Source organism: Podarcis pityusensis (assembly GCF_964106645.2).
Source record: "Podarcis pityusensis genome assembly, chromosome: 7".
Taxonomy (NCBI): domain Eukaryota; kingdom Metazoa; phylum Chordata; class Lepidosauria; order Squamata; family Lacertidae; genus Podarcis; species Podarcis pityusensis.
Genome location: NC_138031.1, coordinates 15,543,659 through 15,562,168, shown reverse-complemented (window position 1 = coordinate 15,562,168; position 18,510 = coordinate 15,543,659). Strand labels below are relative to the sequence as shown.

The 18,510-nt window shown below is 46.0% G+C and overlaps 1 protein-coding gene across 1 annotated transcript in view; it reads right to left on the bottom strand.

Annotated features, from left to right (window-relative positions):
• Nucleotides 1-18,510, bottom strand: part of SNTB1 (syntrophin beta 1) — a 105,325-nt gene that overhangs the window by 15,251 nt on the left and 71,564 nt on the right. The window contains exons 3-4 of the mRNA XM_081012669.1: nt 18,069-18,276; nt 273-412 (exon numbers count right to left, since the gene is read on the bottom strand). Coding sequence (XP_080868795.1) covers nt 273-412; nt 18,069-18,276 — 348 coding nt within the window. The remainder of the gene's footprint in view (nt 1-272; nt 413-18,068; nt 18,277-18,510) is intronic.

The window sequence follows — 18,510 nt, the reverse complement described above, 5'->3', positions numbered from 1 at the left end:
GCTTAACAACCACTAGCTATCTGACTTTTAGAAGACACCTGAAGGCAGCCCTGTTTAGGGAAGTTTTTAATGTCGGATGTTTTATTGTATTTTTAATATTTTGTTGGGAGCCGCCCAGAGTGGCTGGGGAAACCCAGCCAGACGGGCAGGGTATAAATAAATAAATGATGATGATGATGATAGTGAGTGGCCGGTGAACATGACTCAGCATCTCAAGGCCCAGTGCACAGTCACTAGTTATGGAAGCAGTGACAAAACATCAACAAAGGTACCTGGTGGCCAGCAGAGGGTATGAATGAAGAGGACTGAACCAAGCCTCTTTGATCCGTGGCATGCTCTCGTACATCAAGAGATCCTTCTCAGTCAGTACAACAAGCACAGCTTTCCAATGCCTCTCGTTCTCTCCCAGCACCTGGGGAGGAAAAGAAGAAATGGAGCCTGTGAAATGATGGCAAGGAAAGAAGTCAAGATTGCAGTTACCAGCTAGTCTGAAGTGGGGGGACAAGAAGCACATGCTGCCAGGAAGGCAATGAGTTCATTGATTTAATCACTTCTCTAGTAGTGGTCATTTATGCATAGCTCCCCAAGAGTGCACTGATTTGCGTAAAATTGTTGTATGCACAGATGCAAATCCAGAAGTAACTGCTATAATTTCAATACAAGTGCATCTCAGAAAAATAGAGAAGACCTGTCGGCATATGCAGTCTGCAGTCTAGGTACAAGGGAAGCTACATTAGACTTGAATCTGACCAGTACTGTCCAGCCTGACTGGCAGAAGGTCTCCCATATTTCATTTTTAAAAAAAATAATATTTATTAATAGTTTCAGAATAATAGAAAAAAGAGAAAAAATAAAAAACAACACTATAATACATAAAGAAGAAAAAAACCACAAAACATAAAAACCAATACAGCAATGCAACAAAAAACAAAAAAAGAAAAAAAAACACAAATCCCAAATTACATATCTTTAACTTCCATTTGCTTGTTTCATTGACCTCCTCACACCTCCCTTTTTGTATTCTAGTTTAATTAGTTATTTCAGCAAATTCTTTGCATCTTTCTCAATTTTTGTTAAATAATTTATCTTAACATTTTAACCTAATAGTTAACTCAACAAATCCTTCCCATCTTTCCCCATATTCTATTATTTAAATTACCTTGATTTATTTAACCTTATCTTACCCTAAAATACCTTAAAGCTTGAATCTTAATGCTCAAATATACATAGCTCCTGATATCATTTCTGCTAGTCACATAGTTTCATTCCAACATTTTCCCTAATATTCATTTATTTTAGGCTAATTCCCCAAATAAAAAAATTTCTTTATAGATTTTCTTCCAATCTTCATCCAACGTCTCTTCTTCCTGGTCTCGGGTCGTGTCAGTCCTTACTGTCCATTCCATCTAGTCCATCAACCTGGAAGTCTTATGTCCGAGGCCCTTAAGTCTCTTCCATGTCCCTTCTGCAGATCTTCTTCTTCTTGTTTATACTTGCCCTTTTCCTTGTCATTTGTTGGTCTCTTTCTTAATTTCTTTCCTTTCTCATTGAGGAGTAGGTCTCTGGGGGGGTTCCAACCCAAAATTGTCTCCATCTCCCTTCATCAAACCCACCCATTCCCCACAGTCCCACTCCCCACAGTCATCAGTGTAATCCAAAAAGTGTTTAAAAACATATTTCAAGGTCTCTCCAAAATTAGGAACCTCCTCAGCTCCAGACTCCCCCTGGCCCAATCCAACTTCCATCTTCAATGGCAGCGGCTTATGCTCCTGTAGGGCCTCGGGTTTCTCCATTTGTATTATTTGAGGTGCAACCGCATCCTCCTCCATTATTTTCTGCACTTGCCCAATCAGTACAGGTTCATGAGTTGGTCCCTGGATGGTTTCTGTATCAATGTTCCCTGTTTGTCCAGAGTTGTTAACCACAACAGTCATCAAGTCCATTTTCTCATTCATCAAATCCATCTTCTCGTGCATCTGTTCCAGCAAGGCACTTGTCTTGCATAAAGCAAGCACCCAGTCTTTCTCCCAGCTCATCTTTAGTCAAGGTCAGAAAAGACTAGTCCCATGATCTTAATCTCACAGCTGTTGAGTCCTCACGTAGACTGCAGCAACAATTTAACAAGCTCCCTCTAGGGGAGACAATTTCTATTTGTATCCATTTTTTTTAAGGCAAGTCCAACAAAGGAAAGTTACTTTCATTTTTCAGATATTTTCTTTCTTTAGAATGCAAAAGGCAACATTGGAATCAGTTTATTTCTCTTCTTTAGCTATCTGTCAAAGTATTCCATTCACAGTCAATGAACCTCTCCAACTATTTCTGTCTCTGACACCCCGTTTCCAGGTTAGAGACGGCGGAAACTTATCCTTCTTCACTCCCTCTCCTGCAGGGGTTAAACAAAATTCTCCCCCCTTTTCTCCTACTTCCAAGGGGGTTTCAGTAATTATAGATGAAGGAAATTTAGACTTTTTTAACGGCTTTCCAGGCTTTAGCTTACAAAGTTTTTGCTTTAGACTATATACAGAAAGCGGAAGGCGGACTTCCTGTTTTGAACCTTCCCGCTTCGGTGCCAAATTAAGATATTTCTTGATCCAATTTTCCGTTTCTACTCACGGATACTTGTTTTAAATCCAATTGTCCACAGGAAAAAGTCAGTGCTCTCCGGCAATGGCTGTGCGGCTTCACTCCGTAAAAATAGCAATCAGTTCGCAGCACCGCGCCGCTCACCCCACTTCACTCCGGAGCCCCAAAATGGGGTTCCCGGTGCGTGGGGGGGCGCTCCTGGTGCCCTGCCGAACCCCACATTCCCAGGCTTCCTCCGCCTGGGATTTCTAGCGGGTCCCCACCTTCGCCGCGGCGGGAAGACCCAATTTCCACGGAGCCCGTTCCTCCGATCGGAGGAACTCCGCCATTCACCGATGGCGCTGACCCGGAAGTCCAGGTCTCCCATATTTCAGACAGGGAAGAACCCCATCCTGATCTGCAAATGCCAAGGATCTGCTGCTTGTTCTCTACCACTGAGTTCCGGCAACCCAACAGGTTTGCTATGGGCAGCTACAAGGCCTCGGCTTTCTTCTTATGATCCTTTACCTTCAAACCAGACTTGGACCAAACAGAGGTTGCCTTCAAGCAGAGGACTATCCTCTGGCAGACCTTCAAATTAGAGGACTGTCCTCTGACTGCTCTAAGAATAATACATATCTCACCTTTAAGGAAAGTATTCCCCCCACCCACCTAGGGGCAAATCATTCAAAAGGTAGCTGCTGCTGCCATGTTTTTCTTTCTAAACTCCAGGTTTCTTGCGGGACACACATTTTGTTCTTAAATCAAGTGACTCACGCAATCTAGACTTTGCCAAATGGTTTAAAAGCATATTTTCAAACTGTGAAGCTAATCGATAATTAAATTAGAGCCCTGCTTTGGAAAGCCATTCTGTATTTTTCATTAATTGGAAAGGGCCACTCCAATTATAATTCCTTTTTATTAAACTAATTACACAGTATCAGCAGGCTGAAAATTTCACCAGGCATTCAGCCTGTGAGATTTAAGCAAAGGGTGTGTTGGCTTTGGGGAAGTCTCATGTTTTATAAAGGCTAGTTTTCAGGATATAAAAATCCGTGTTTCACTAGATTTACAAACCAGCTATGAATAGAAACTTTAAAAAAAGAGAAATTTTGATTGTTATTTTTTGTTTTGTTCTCCTGTTTGAAAGAAAATGGGTTGTTTTATTTTCAACAAATTTGCATTGATTTTTTAACGTATAGGAAAATAAAATATGTTTTCAAATAAATAATATAAAAGGAAAAAGAAAGCCTAGGTTTAAAATAAAGTTGACATTCTGGACAAGCGCCTAATAAAAATCTTCATGAAGTGATCTCCTCAGGTGAGCACATCAGGTAAAGAATTGAACCAGTGCTTCAAACTTTATTTCCCCTTTTCCCATTTCAGAGTATAGGGGGAGCAGAATTAAAGCTACTATGAGGAGGCATCTCTGCTTAAAGGCTGCCGGTAGAGACTTTCCATATTCCTGGAGTGAGTTTCTGACATTAGTAAAGGTAAAGGGACCCCTGACCATTAGATCCTGTCATGGCCAACTCAGGGGTTGTGGCGCTCATCTCGCATTATTGGCTGAGGGAGCTGGCATACAGCTTCCGGGTCATGTGGCCAGCATGACTAAGCCGCTTCTGGCGAACCAGAGCAGCTCACGGAAACGCCGTTTACCTTCCCGCTGGAGCAGTACCTATTTATCTACTTGCACTCTGACGTGCTTTTGAACTGCTAGGTTGGCAGGAGCAGGGACCGAGCAACAGGAGCTCACCCCGTCGCAGGGATTCGAACCGCCGACCTTCTGATCGGCAAGTCCTAGGCTCTGTGGTTTAACCCACAGCGCCACCTGCATCTAGGCAACTAATCCCTTTGGATACTCTGCACAGTGTGGAAGTGGCCCCGTTTTGACAGATGTTAAAATACATATTAGGCTATGTATTTTTATTTCTTTTCTTGCTGGTTGATTAATGACAACATCCACATTTTTATTTTTATTTTAAGTAGATAATCTTGATTCAAGTGCAGGAGGCGATTCCGAATACAAAAATAATGAAATTTGATTGGCCGATGCAAAATAAACTGCAATGCAGAAACGCATCGCACGACATCTACAGTGTCCTGTCTCCCTCCGAGCTACATTTGTGAACTCACTGAAACCAAGGCGATTTCCAGCGGTGGAGCTGATTAGAGCAGACAGCCGTAAGCACAGGATGTTGGTACATCCCACGCGGCAGGAAATTGGGCCGCACTATACCTCTGACCCCAGCCACAGACGAAGGAGGCAATACTGGGAGAATTATTTCAAGAGGGAAATGAAAAGAAGCGAACGGTTACATTTCCATTGCTAATCTCTTCCTGATCCCAATGCACACTACAATGCAGGCTTGTGTCGCTATCAGATCTGGGCGTTTGCCAAGGCATACAAAATTCCCCGCGGGGCACAATAGGAACTGCTGGAAGTACCTAACGAAAACAAGAGGTGCGAGTTGAAGGTGGGGAAGGGGAGAGATTGTGCAGCCTGGGCTGTGGGTCCATTTGGGTGCTAGGAGTCTGAATGCTCAGGGAAGACAGCAGCAGATAAATGCATAATTGCAATGATTGATTGGTTGATTGATAATAAGTAGTGGTCCAAATTTGTTTGTATCGCCAAGCTGAGCGCTCTTAAACCAGCTTCACTTAACCGCAGCGACATTGTCATGTACCAGGACCAGACTGTCTACAAAGAATCGTGACTTCATAAAAACACTATGTGATCCCTGATTGTCTAGGTTTCCATGATTGTCTAGGTTTACTCTAGAAAAGAGAAAGAAGCCAAAGCAAACAGGGGGAGGTAGGTAATGATGAAATGGCAGCAAGTCGAGGAAACCAATGGCAGCAAGGAAGCAAAGTGAAGATTCACATTAAATTAGGCATAGGGTGGAATATGTAGGAGGAAAGTCTGCATTAGGTGAAGTCTTGGGGTTAATTTGGACTCAAAACTGTCCATGGAGGCACAGGTTAATTCTGCGTCCAGAGTGGCTCCGTCTGGGACATCGCCTAAAACTCTACCTGCCTGTGCACTGTCTTGCCAGAGTGGCACATGCTCTGCTTATCTCCTGCTTGGACTACTGCAATGTGCTTTACGTGGGGTTACCTTTGAAGGTGACTCGGAAACTACAACTAATCCAGAATGCGGCAGCTGGACTGGTGACTGGGAGTGGCCGCCGAGATCATACAACGCCGGTCCTGAAAGACCTACATTGGCTCCCAGTTTGTTTCCGGGCACAATTCAAAGTGTTGGTGCTGACCTTTAAAGCCCTAAATGGCCTCAGCCCAGTATACCTGAAGGAGCATCTCCACCCCCCGAACACTGTCCTCCAAGGGTCTTCTGCTGGTTCCCTCACTGTGAGAAGCGAAGTTACAGGGAACCAGGCAGAGGGCCTTCTCGGTAGTGGCGCCCTCCCTGTGGAACGCCCTCCCATCAGACGTCAAGGAAATAAACAACTATCTTTTAGAAGACATCTGAAAGCAGCCCTGTTTCGGGAAGTTTCTAATGTTCAATGTTTTATCACATTTTTACTATTCTGCTAGGAGCCGCTCAGAGTGGCTGGGGCAACCCAGCCAGATGGGTGTGGTATAAATAATAAAATTGTTGTTGTCATCATCTAGGGCAGCATCTCATTGAACATAATTTTTTTTTTTATTGTATTTTTCTCCTGAGTTTTTAGGGGAGACCTCTCACAGCCAGGATCTCTCTCTGCTGCTTGGCTTATGAGAGATGACAAGATCACAACCCCCAAATTGGCATCTACGTTCCTACTGGGTTTAATCAATTATCTGAGACAAACCATTGCTTGCAAACTAAACGCTAGATACTCTCGACATTATAACTCAAGTCTACGTGAGGTAGCAGCAGGAGGATTTTTTATTTATTTTTAATCTTCTCCTACCTGACAGTTATGTGGAGTTTTAAATTAGATATGCACACCACAAACGGATGGAGTCTAATACAGCATTATTTCCTCCAGATTACTGAACGATGGAAGATTGCTAAGGCTGTCAATCTTTAAACCGAAATCCTATTAGGAAATTACATGCTATCTGCAATGGAGACTCTAAAGTTTAATGCTTTTAACTTGACTCTCCAGTTCTCTGGGTGTTTTCCGAATTTTTGCTACACAGTGCTGCAGTATTCCATGATCTGAAAAGCCGTGTTCCTCTGACACGCAGATCATGTTAGGAACACAGGAAACTGCCCTTGTTCGGAGTCAGACCATTGGACCACCTGGTTCAATGCTGTCTAATATGACTGGCTTAAGAATGCAAGCAGAGCTCAGCATCCAATTCCCATAATGACCAACCAAGATGCCAATGGCAAGCTCACAAGCAGAAGAGAACTCTCCCACTACCAAGCGACTGCGGCCTCCAAAAGTGGACACAGAACACAGCCATCGGGGTTAGTAGCCATCAATAGCCTGTGGGGACTGATCACAGAATTGCAGAGTTGGAAAGGACCGTGGGGCTCATCTAATCCAACCCCATGCACTGCTGGAATCTTTCCCCCAATCTGGGGCTTGAACGCACAACTCTGAGATGAAGAGTTACCAACTGAGCTGTCCTGTGGCAAGATCCAATGAGCAGCTTAGGACGCAGCCCATCTCTGGTTCAGCCAGCTGATTCCTGGTTCAACCAACCCCAACCCCCGTCCAGCCAAAGATATGCCAACGGATCTCAGCCCAGTATACCTGAAGGAGCGCCTCCACCCCCATCGTTCAGCCTGGACACTGAGGTCCAGCTCCGAGGGCCTTCTGGCGGTTCCCTCACTGTGGGAAGTGAGGTTACAGAGAACCAGGCAGAGGGCCTTCTCGGTAGTGGCACCTGCCTGTGGAATGCCCTCCCATCCGATGTCAAGGAAATAAACAACAATCTGACTTTTAGAAGACATCTGAAGGCAGCCCTGTATAGGGAAGTTTTTAATGTTTGATGTTTTATTGTGTTTTTAATATTCTGTTGGGAGCCGCCCAGAGTGGCTGGGGAAACCCAGCCAGATGGGTGGGGTATAAATAACAAGTTGTTGTTGTTGTTGTTGTTGTTGTTGTTGTTGTTGTTGTTGTTGTAATGTCCCGTCCTGGCTTAGTCAAGGTTGATGCAAGCCCTAAAATGGGGCGTTCTGAGGGTGGGACTTAGGCTGGATATCTGAAGCCCATTCAGCTTGGACACTTGACCTAGTGTCAGGAGTGCGTGCAGGAGCCAGGCCCTGTGACCAATAGGACTCTGCAGGACTGGGGCCTTCCTAAGTTTGTTCTGAAGAGGCAAGGCGCGGCCTCACAGGTGAGGCTGACTGGTAACACACAGCACCTGGTAGCAAGAGCCAGGAAGGGATATAAGGTCAGCATTTTCCCTTCGGCTCTTTGCCACAGCAACACGCTCCCTGCCTTGGGCTTCCAGCTTCCTGATCCTTGAACCTCGGCTTTTTGACTCCCTGCTTCTTGATCCTCAGACCCTTGGCTTCTTGACTCCCGGCTCTCTGACCCTGGGACTCTTGGCTTCCTGACTCCTGGCTTCTGGACCCCCATTCCTGCTCTCACCCCGCCATCTTGCCCCCGGTCCTGACATCCCCTGCCAGGACTTTGATCGCCCGTGAACTGGACCGTGACACCTAGCAACCTGGCACACAGCACTATTTTACAGAATCAGAGGATCATAGAATTGTGGAGTTGAAAGGAACACCAAGGGTCATCTAGTCCAACCCCCCGCAATGCAGAAATCTCAACTAAAGCATCCATAACATACGGCCAGTCGACCTCCACTTAAACACCTCCAACGAAGTAGAGGTTTGTTGGCCTGGCTGTGACAGAGCAGCAAACCTCACTGTTGAACGGGGTTTGAATCCGGTGTCTCTTTACATTGGCTTGCTTTACACCAGCTTCTTGTGCATAGGATTACTCCCTCTGCCTAACCTGTCAATCCTCTTTTAAACCACTCAAAGGCAGCAGGTCTTTGGTGTTTGGGGCAGCCGTCTCTCTCAGTTCCACCTTGAGATGGCAAGGTTGAAACTAGGAACTTCTGCATGAAACTCATCTGCCATAATCTCCCAACTTCTTTTTCATTCTGCCTATAATAACGATGAGGATAATAAAACTTGTCCCTAAAGTTTTACCTGTTGATTAATCAGCCCATTAAACTGAGTGGTTCTCATCTGCACAATTGTAAGGTAAAATACATATATACATATGTACTTTAAAAATAAAACTGCTGGTATTGGCAGATGTTCTCCTTTTCCTTTCCTTGCTCTGAAATCTCTGAGTCAGATCTCTCTTTTTCCTTTCGGAGCCAACTCGCTGGTCACGAATCGTTTGAGGTAACAGGTGCATAACCGTTATCAGGCAGCATTTGGTTCCCATTTTAAATATGTGGGGGACTTTCCCATTCCTCTGGATATGATCCCAAACCACATCCCAGAGCTGCTGGTTATCCCTAGTAAAACATGCAGGCAGCTGTGAAAAGCACTTTTGAACCATGTAAGGAGTAACTCAGGCTGGATGTTCCTTTAGGCTATTGGGAAAGTCTGAGGGTAACCAAATGCAAAACAGCTGGGGGTGCGAAGAATAACTGTAGAAACCCCCTTCCCCCGAAGATAAGCTTGCGATAAGAATGGCAAGATTTGTCTGAAAAAATCAAAGCATGTTCTTCTGGATAAAATGGGTCCAAACTTTGGTCTCAGCTGGAAGCAAATCAGGATCCCAGACTGATCCACAAACCATTTAAGGCCTGTGCTTAGATCTATAGTCGTACCTTGGAAGTCGAACAGAATCCGTTCCGGAAGTCCGTTCGACTTCCAAAAAGTCCAAAAACCAAATTGTGGCTTCTGATTGGCTGCAGGAAGCTCCTGCAGCCAATCAGAAGCCGCAGAAGCCCTGTCAGATTTCCAGGTTCCAAAGAACATTTGCAAACTGGAACAATCACTTCCAGGTTTGCGGCGTTCAGGAGCCAAAATGTCCAAGTTCCAGGGCATTTGACAACCAAAGTACAAAAGTATTTTATTTATTTTTTTTAAAAAATATGAACTGCAATCTCCAAACAGTATACAACCATAGAAGAGACATGACTAAAATATACAAGCCAATTTAAAAAAAGTTTGCAACCATAATTAAAAATAAAGATAATTAAATAGTCTAAGACCAGTTTTTCCTGTTGAGGTCAGTGAGGCTAAATTGGTCTTAGAGCCAACCATACTTCACTGAACTACGAAATCTACCAATAGCCTCTCTAGGCACATATCTGTTTATATTTAATCTCAATAAATCTTCAGCCTTGGTTCATGTTCCACCTTTCCCTGGTATGTGTTAAGTCCCCCTTCTGAAAATGGCCAAGTTTGTACACCACAGTAAACCATAGCTAACACTGTACCATGAGCAGCTTTGACTCCTTGTTGCTCACACTGGGAGGTAATAAACCATAATCCCTGCCTTGGTATCATATTCGAAACAGGGGTTGCGGTTTGCTTTGCCCTTCTGAAAACTGCCCAGTTTGCACACCATGATAAACCATGATTAATGGTTTATTGCTGGGTTGTCTAACTCCTTTAAGTTCAAAGCACAATCCCTGGCTAAACATGACATCCAAGCAAACCATGATCTCCAAATCCTGACTTTGCCTACAGGTTGTGGTTTCTTGTGAGTCAAACCATGTTCCCTGGGTTTAGATGCAGTGCTAAACCACAGGCCATAGTTTGTATCTTCCAGGGCAAGCAGATGCAAAAACTGCCCGTGCATGGTAAAAACCATGCAAATATACATGTGCAAATATGACTGAGATTTCTGGCAGACAAGTCTACTTCTGGCCTCACTCACAATTGGGGTGTCCGCTCTTATTCCACACAGAACGTTACGGAAGGGGGCAACATCTTCCTTCCTCCAATCTGTCTTGTGACCTCATTAGAAAACATGCTTCGATCTGGAGCTATGGTAGTGGATTAAGAGGAGGGAGCAACTCCTTGACTCTTTGCTTTGTGTGTGAAATGTTTAAGGCCGGCACTGACAATTGACCTCCGAGGGGTTTTTTCTATCTAGTACATTCCCCCGCCGCCATGTTCAAGTTCCCTAGCTTTTTTCCTTTAGCAGGGCAGGATCGCTTGGTGTGCTCCTTCAAAGGCTTCTTTCACCTGCTGCTCCTTGCTTAGCTGTTCCTAAAATATACCCAGGCCATTTTTAAACACCTTTGCCTTCATCTCTCCCCATTACGCCTTCTGCTTGGAGGTTCTGTGCTATTTCTTCCCTCTCTCCCAACTTCTATAGGCTTCATGGGGAGAGACCACAACTCAGCGATGTCAAAGGTCCCAGATTCCAAGCCCTTGCAGTACGTCTGGTTAAATATTCAAGTTGCAGGGCAGGCTGGGAAAGAGCTCGGGATGAGACTCTGGACACATTCGTTGGAAGTTATGCTGAGCTGAGCACAGGAAAAGCTTGCCCCGCTCACCAGCGGCTAGGCAGCCTGCCTTCCAAGTTCGTCCATCCGGTGTCCCACTTTCTGTATCCGTGCAAAAGTTGTTGTTGTTGTTTAGTCATTTAGTCATGTCCGACTCTTCGTGACCCCATGGACCAGAGCACGCCAGGCATTCCTGTCTTCCACTGCCTCCCGCAATTTGGTCAAACTCATGCTGGTAGCTTCGAGAACACTGTCCAACCACCTCGTCCTCTGTTGTCCCCTTCTCCTTGTGCCCTCCATCTTTCCCAACATCAGGGTCTCTTCCAGGGAGTCTTCTCTTCTCATGAGGTGGCCAAAGTATTGGAACCTCAGCTTCACAATCTGTCCTTCCAGTGAGCACTCAGGGCTGATTTCCTTCAGAATGGAGACGTTTGATCTTCTTGCAGTCCATGGGACTCACAAGAGTCTCCTCCAGCACCATAATTCAAAAGCATCAATTATTTGGCGATCAGCCTTCTTTATGGTCCAGCTCTCACTTCCATACATCACTACTGGGAAAACCATAGCTTTAACTATACGGACCTTTGTTGGCAAGGTGATGTCTCTGCTTTCTAAGATGCTGTCTAGGTTTGTCATTGCTTTTCTCCCAAGAAGCAGGCGTCTTTTAATTTTGTGGCTGCTGTCACCATCTGCAGTGATCATGAAGACCAAGAAAGTAAGAAAACAGGGAGCTGAGCCAGAGAGCTTCCCATTATATTCATTTGTTGCTCTAGGCTTTTAAGCTGTGGTCCCTCCTTTTGAGAAGGCAACATTCCTTTGGTCCTTATTGGTCAGTGTGAGCAATGGGCAGGCAAGGTGGCCTAGAATGGCATTTGGCAGGCTGACCCTCTGCTTATTCTAACCTCCGTGTGCCCAACATCCTGCTGCCGTCAGATGGTTTCTGCTCAGGCTCGTTTGCTCCTTGCTTGTGTGTGCTGTGTTTGTTTTTCTTTCCTAATCCTTAAATTGAAGTAGATGGCAGAGAGGGAGAACATTGTTGTGTGCTGGGACTGCAGCCCAGGGCTTGCTGCGCTGTGGTTGGAAATCAGAAATCTTACAAACTTCAGGACAAAGCAGATCCCGTAACTTTCTAGAAAGCAAGTTTTTCATGCCCAGACATTTGCTCACAGTTTTACCATTAGGTTTGCATTGCACTGCACATAGGTAAAAGGTAAAGGGACTCCTGGATGGTGAAGTCCAGTCAAAGACGACTATGGGGTTGTGGGGATCATCTCGCTTTCAGGCTGAGGGAGCTGGCGTTTCTCCACAGACAGCTTTCTGGGCCATGTGGCCAGCATGACTAAACCGCTTCTGGTGCAACGGGACACCATGACAGAAACCAGAGTGCACGGAAATGCCGTTTACCTTCCCGCCGCAGCGATACCTATTTATCTACTTGCACTGTTGTGTTTTTGAACTGCTAGGTTGGCAGGAGCTGGGACAGAGCAACAGGGCATGGGTGGCATTGTGGTCTAAATCACTGAGTCTCTTGGGCTTGCCGATCAGAAGGTCGGCGGTTCGAATCCCCACGACGGGGTGAACTTCCATCATATAGGCTGCATGAATCACTATAAGCATTTCTGCACCCGTAGGACACTGAATGACAGAATCACAGATTTGGAAGGGACCCCAACCATGATCTAATCCAACTCCCTGCAATGCAGGAATATCAACAAAAGCATCCATGAGAGATGGACATCCAACCTCTACTTAAAAACCTCCAAGGAATGAGAGTCCACCACCTCTCCACTCCATTCCACAGCTCTTAATGTCAGAAAGTTCTTCCTGATATTTAGTCAGAATCTCCTTTCTTGCAACTTAAAGCCATTGGTTCAGGTCCTAGCCTCTGGAGCAAGAGAAAACAAGCTCTCCCTCTCTTCCATGTAAGAACCCTGAATATATTTGAGGACGCAGGTGGCACTGTGGGTTAAACCACAGAGCCTAGGACTTGCCGATCAGAAGCTCAGCAGTTCGAATCCCTGTGACAGGGTGAGTTCCCGTTGCTCGGTCCCTGCTCCTGCCCACCTAGCAATTCGAAAGCACAAAGTGCAAGTAGATAAATAGGTACTGCTCCAGTGGGAAGGTAAACGGTGTTTCTCTGCGCTGCTCTGGTTCGCCAGAAGCGGCTTAGTCATGCTGGCCACATGACCCGGAAGCTGTACACCCACTCCCTCGACCAATAAACTGAGATGAGCGCCACAACCCCAGAGTCAGCCACGACTGGACCTAATGGTCAGGGGTCCCTATCTCCTCTCAGCTGCCTCTTTTCCAGGCTCCTTCGACCATTCCTCATAAGGCTTGGTTTTTAACATGTTGCCATTGTGATTGTGTTCCATACCACAAAAGGAAGTATGGAAAACAGACCTGCTCTGTGGACATGCAAGTGAGATCCAAGCTTGTTCTCGAAGCACTAAACTACGGTTTACTGTTGCTTCTGAACACAGCCATTGCCTAACATTCAGGTGCTCCTTCCTGTTTCACAGCCCTTTAAGTTCCTCCATGATGTAGTCATCTTTTTTTAAAGAAAAGTTAGGGGAAAAAAACAAGGGACAGAAAATGACTTGTTTCCCCACCGTTGATTACATTGTACAAGCAGTAAACCTGCGTTCTGCGCCACTGTGCCAATGGCCCACTTCAATTAACATGCCAGCATGGTGCGTTATTTCTTCCTTCTTTAAAAAGCCCTAAGGTGATCTTGCAATGTGCTCTGCATCTAAATCACCTGAGGTCTGAGGTTAATGTCCGCAGCGTACAACTCATTAGCTGCGCATTACTGTCCAAGCCAACCCCCCTCCCCCCAACTAACATGATTGATCCAACCACATGCTTAGTCCTGGGACTCGTTCTCAAATGAGAGTTTATTGCAAAAGGAAAGGTCAGCACCTTTGCAGAATGTTCTTTCCGATACATGTTGCAAGCTTTTGCTTTTCGAACTAATCACTGGGGGAAGGGCGGAATGACAACTAATACAGAGCCTCATTAAAAATTGAGAAGAGAGACAGGGAAGGGAGAAAAAGGAAGCTCTGGTGCGGCCAGTTCCTTTCTTCTTAGCTCTGCTTGAGAATATTTTATGCTGTAATAAGCCTTACACAACAACAGATGCTTTGTCCACCTAACCCAATGGCTGCAGCACTTAATCCATTTAGGGGAGGGACAGCCGATCTGTGGTAAGAGCATCTTCTCAGTGTGCAACAGGACCCAAATTCAATCCCCAACATCTTTGGGTAGAGCTGGGAGAGACTGCTGCTGAAAATCCTAGAATTGCTACCAGAATAATAATAATAATAATAATAATAATAATAATAATTTATTATTTATACCCCGCCTATCTGGCTGGGTTTCCCCAGCCACTCTGGGTGGTTTCTAACCGAATATTAAAAACAATACAGCATCAGACATTAAAAACTTCCCTAAACAGGGTTGCCTTCAGTTGTCTTTTAAAAGTAAAATAGTTGTTTATTTCTTTGACATCTGATGGGGGGGGGCGTTCCACAGGGCAGGCGCCACTACCAGGAAGGCCCTCTGCCTGGTTCCTTGTAACTTAGCTTCTCGCAGGGAGGGAACCGCCAGAAGGCCCTCAGCGCTGGACCCCAGTGTCCGGGCAGAACGATGGCGGTGGAGACACTCCTTCAGGTATACTGGGCCGAGGCCGTTTAGGGCTTTAAAGGTCAGCACCAACACTTTGAATTGTGCTCGGAAATGTACTGGGAGCCAATGAAGATCTTTCAGGACCGGTGTAAACAACATTGAGCTGGGTAGACCAGTAGTCTGACTCAGTGTAAGGAAACTTCCTATGCTCCTGCAGGTTATATGTTGTTAAGGGTTCCAAAAACCCTTATTGTCATGGATTGGCTGGATGCAGATGAATGGTGGGAGGAACCAGCTGTTGAACCACCAGGGGAAGAAGGCTCTGAGCCTGGGGACTGCTGGTGGGACAACGAAGAGGGAGAAGCCTGGGAGGAGGAGGTGTAGGAAGCAGAAGAGGTAGCAGGGCTTAGTGAGCAGAGAGAGTCTGTGGCAGAGGGAAGTCCAGAAGAAGAAGCTGAAGCAGAAGCAGAAGAGAAAGGAGGCCAAGAGGCAGAGGTGGGTGAGGCTGGTGAAGAAATACAGGTGTCTTCCTCTCCTGATGCAACTAAGCTCCCTTCCCTCCCTCGTCTGCCAGTACCAGAAGAGGCATGAAGAGGATGGAGGGAAGATTGGTGACACAGTCTCCGATTATTTGGGGGGGAAACCCTGCAGAGGAGGGGACTTAAAGCAAAGTCTAAGCTGCAATGCTTCAAAGCATCTTTGTAAATAAGATGATGGGTCTTCTTTTCCACTAGCTGACATTTGCAGTGTGACGTGAATTACTGCTGGCTAAGACCAGCGACTACAAAGGACCACTGCCAACTGAAGCGTTGCGCGTGAAACATTTATACCTTCCTTTCTTTTTTTAACAAAAATTGCAAATGAAACTGTGATCCAATTACCATTTGGGTAGTGATCGGTCGCTCTTCTTCGAGGCACATGCAACTACATGGGGAATCATGCATGTGTAGAGTCCAATTTTAGCCATGAACATGGAACTCTTCAGAAATCTTGGAAAACTGAGACATCTTGAAAATTGTCCCAGTATGCTATACACAACCTGCTTTTTGAACAATTGGAAGCACCCCATATTATAGTTACCAGTGGCAGTCACACTGAACCAAAGACTCTGTGGGAAAGGACTAAATGTGGGTTTTAAATGAACAAACCGTAGCAATCCTACATGGCTGGATTGCTCTTTACAGCAAAAGCTGCCTAAATTTGTCAGGTTCTTCTCTGAAGTCCCAAGAGCTAGAATCTTGTGTTTTGGGGGGTGTTTTAACCATAAAATCACAGCCTTGCAAAGAATCAAAGGGCTGTCCGGTGTGTTTCAGGGGTCCCGGGGAGCACTTGCAAGAATAACAAACAAAACCAACACCCCAGTTTATTTGTGGTAAGTAACTCCTGGCACTTCATCACAAGATCAGAAGCAGTGACCTCCAAGGAAAAAGTGAAGGGCGCAGGTTGTTTCAAGTTGGAACGACAAACACGAGATGCATACCACACAAAGGGCACCCCAGCCCCAAGCACTACCAAGTGTTATGAGAGCATCACACGTTGGCATCGGCTTTCAGTTCTGGGTACTGTCCAAGATCCATGCCTCTTACAAGCCCTAAATGGGCAAAGAGCTCAATATCCACTGGGACCAACTTTCTCTTGCTAAGCTTCTGCCTTAATCAAGAATGCTGAGTCTGTGGACCCAGGGCAGGGAGAACAGCTGAGGTACCTTGAAGTGCCCATGCGATCGTTGCTAAATATACTGCCACCACCTCCAACCGAGCAGTTGATCACGACAGAATAGAATGCCTGCTGTCCTGAGCATTAATGCAGCAACAGCACACAGCATTTCATAGACGGACACCCAAACGCCAACTGGGATTTGCAAAACGTTACTCAGCTGGAGCCCCATTCTCTCCAATAAAGCAGCCTTTGTCCCAACCGGCTGTTTTTGGACTACAAGTCCCATCAGCCTCAGCCAACACAGCCAGGCTGGTGCTGATGCGAGTTGAAGTTCAAAGCAGCAGCTGGAGGTAACCAGCTTGGGCAAATTTTGCTATGAGGAGTTCGGCGTTTTGCTTCTAGGAGTCCATAGGAGGAGGAGAAAACCATGATGCAGGGAGCTGGAAAAAAGCCTATCATGAACAAAGAGTCCCCAACCCTTAGAAAAAGATGTTCAGATGTGGGGGTAATTTAAACATATCCAGAGGAGGCCCTAGATGAAATCCCACAATGCTTCAGAAACATCTGGAAGAACTATGGGAGCAAAGGTCAGGGTCAATTGTGCAGCGATCAAAATGATCAAGGGAGTAGAGCAAGACCCCTGTGAGGAACAGCTGCAGCGTCTGGGATTTTAGGCAAGCCAGAGGTGACATGGGGGAACCTTATAAAATTATACATGGCATGGAAAGAGTGGGAACAGAAAAGGTCTTCTTCCTCTCCTGTATCACTAGAGATTGTGCGCATGCAACGAAGCCGAAGGTTGGAAGATTCAGGACAGAGAAAAGAAAAGTAGAAGAAGAGTTCGGATTTGATATCCCGCTTTATCACTACCCGAAGGAGTCTCAAAGCGGCTAACATTCTCCTTTCCCTTCCTCCCTCACAACAAACACTCTGTGAGATGAGTGGGGCTGAGAGACTTCAGAGAAGTGTGACTAGCCCAAGGTCACCCAGCAGCTGCATGTGGAGGAGCGGAGACGTGAACCCGGTTCACCAGATTACGAGTCCACCACTCTTAACCACTACACCACACTGGCTCTCAATGGAACTTGCTGGCTCTCAATGGAACTTGTTCCCAAAGGTGGCAGTGATGGCCACCCCACTTGGGCTGCTTCAAAAAGAGGATCTGACAAATTTGTTGTCCCAAACCCCCATAATACCTGGCAGAAAGTTCCCACTGGTGTACACAGCCCCCAAAAGTACCATCTCAGAGAGCTCCTGGAACAACCAAGCCGTGGTCCATCAACGTGGGCAGCTGAGCAGACACGGCACCTCTGTTCTGCTTCCCTTTTATACCTTGCATGCTGACTGCCACATCTGGGCTTGATGAGGCCCGTGACTCTCACCTATCCTGAGTCTACTCCAGCTGGGGAAGCTGAAAGGGGGCCCTTGCCTGCCTCAGCCTCCTGGAGCACCCTTCTCGCTCCTCCCTCAGAATGCTCAGAAGGTAAAAGCTAAAGGCCCCTTGGACGGTTAAGTCCAGTCAAAAGTGACTATGAGGTGTAGCGTTTGTCCACAGGCAGCTTTCCGGGTCATGTGTCCAGCATGACTGAACCGCTTCTGGTGCAATGGGACACTGTGATGGAAACCAGAGCACATAGAAACACCATTTACCTTCCCACCACAGCAGTACCTATTTATCTACTTGCACTGGCGTGCTTTGAAACTGCTAGGTTGGCAGAAGCTGGGACAGAGCATCGTGAGATCACCCTGTTGCGGGGATTCGAACCGCTGAACTTCTGAGCGGCAAGCCCAAGAGGGAAGGCCTGTGGACAGAATGAGGAACTTGTTACCTTTTCTGCGAGCCAGCCAAGGTGCCTGATCTCTCGAGCTCCAGCAATTCCTGCTTTGCCCAGCTGATCTTTGACCTCCGAGATGGCCTTAGGAATGAGATCGCTGACGCAGGAGTGGATGGAGTGGAACCAGGCCTGCGCTGTGGCGGAATCCTTACTCCTTAGAACCAGGGTGTGCCTGGCATCTGGCGAATGAACTTCTACGAGCCTGCAGGAGGGAAAATAGCAGAATCAGGATAATGGCTGGAGGTTTAGTCTCAAAATATTTAGTGTGGCTATTGCAAAGCAGCCCAGTCCTATGAACTTTGCTAGAATACAAACATTAAATATCTATCTGTCTGTCTATCTATCTATCATCTATCTATCTATCTATCTATCTATCATCTATCTATCATCTATCTATCTATCTATCTATCTCACTGCAGGTCATGTTTTGTGCAAA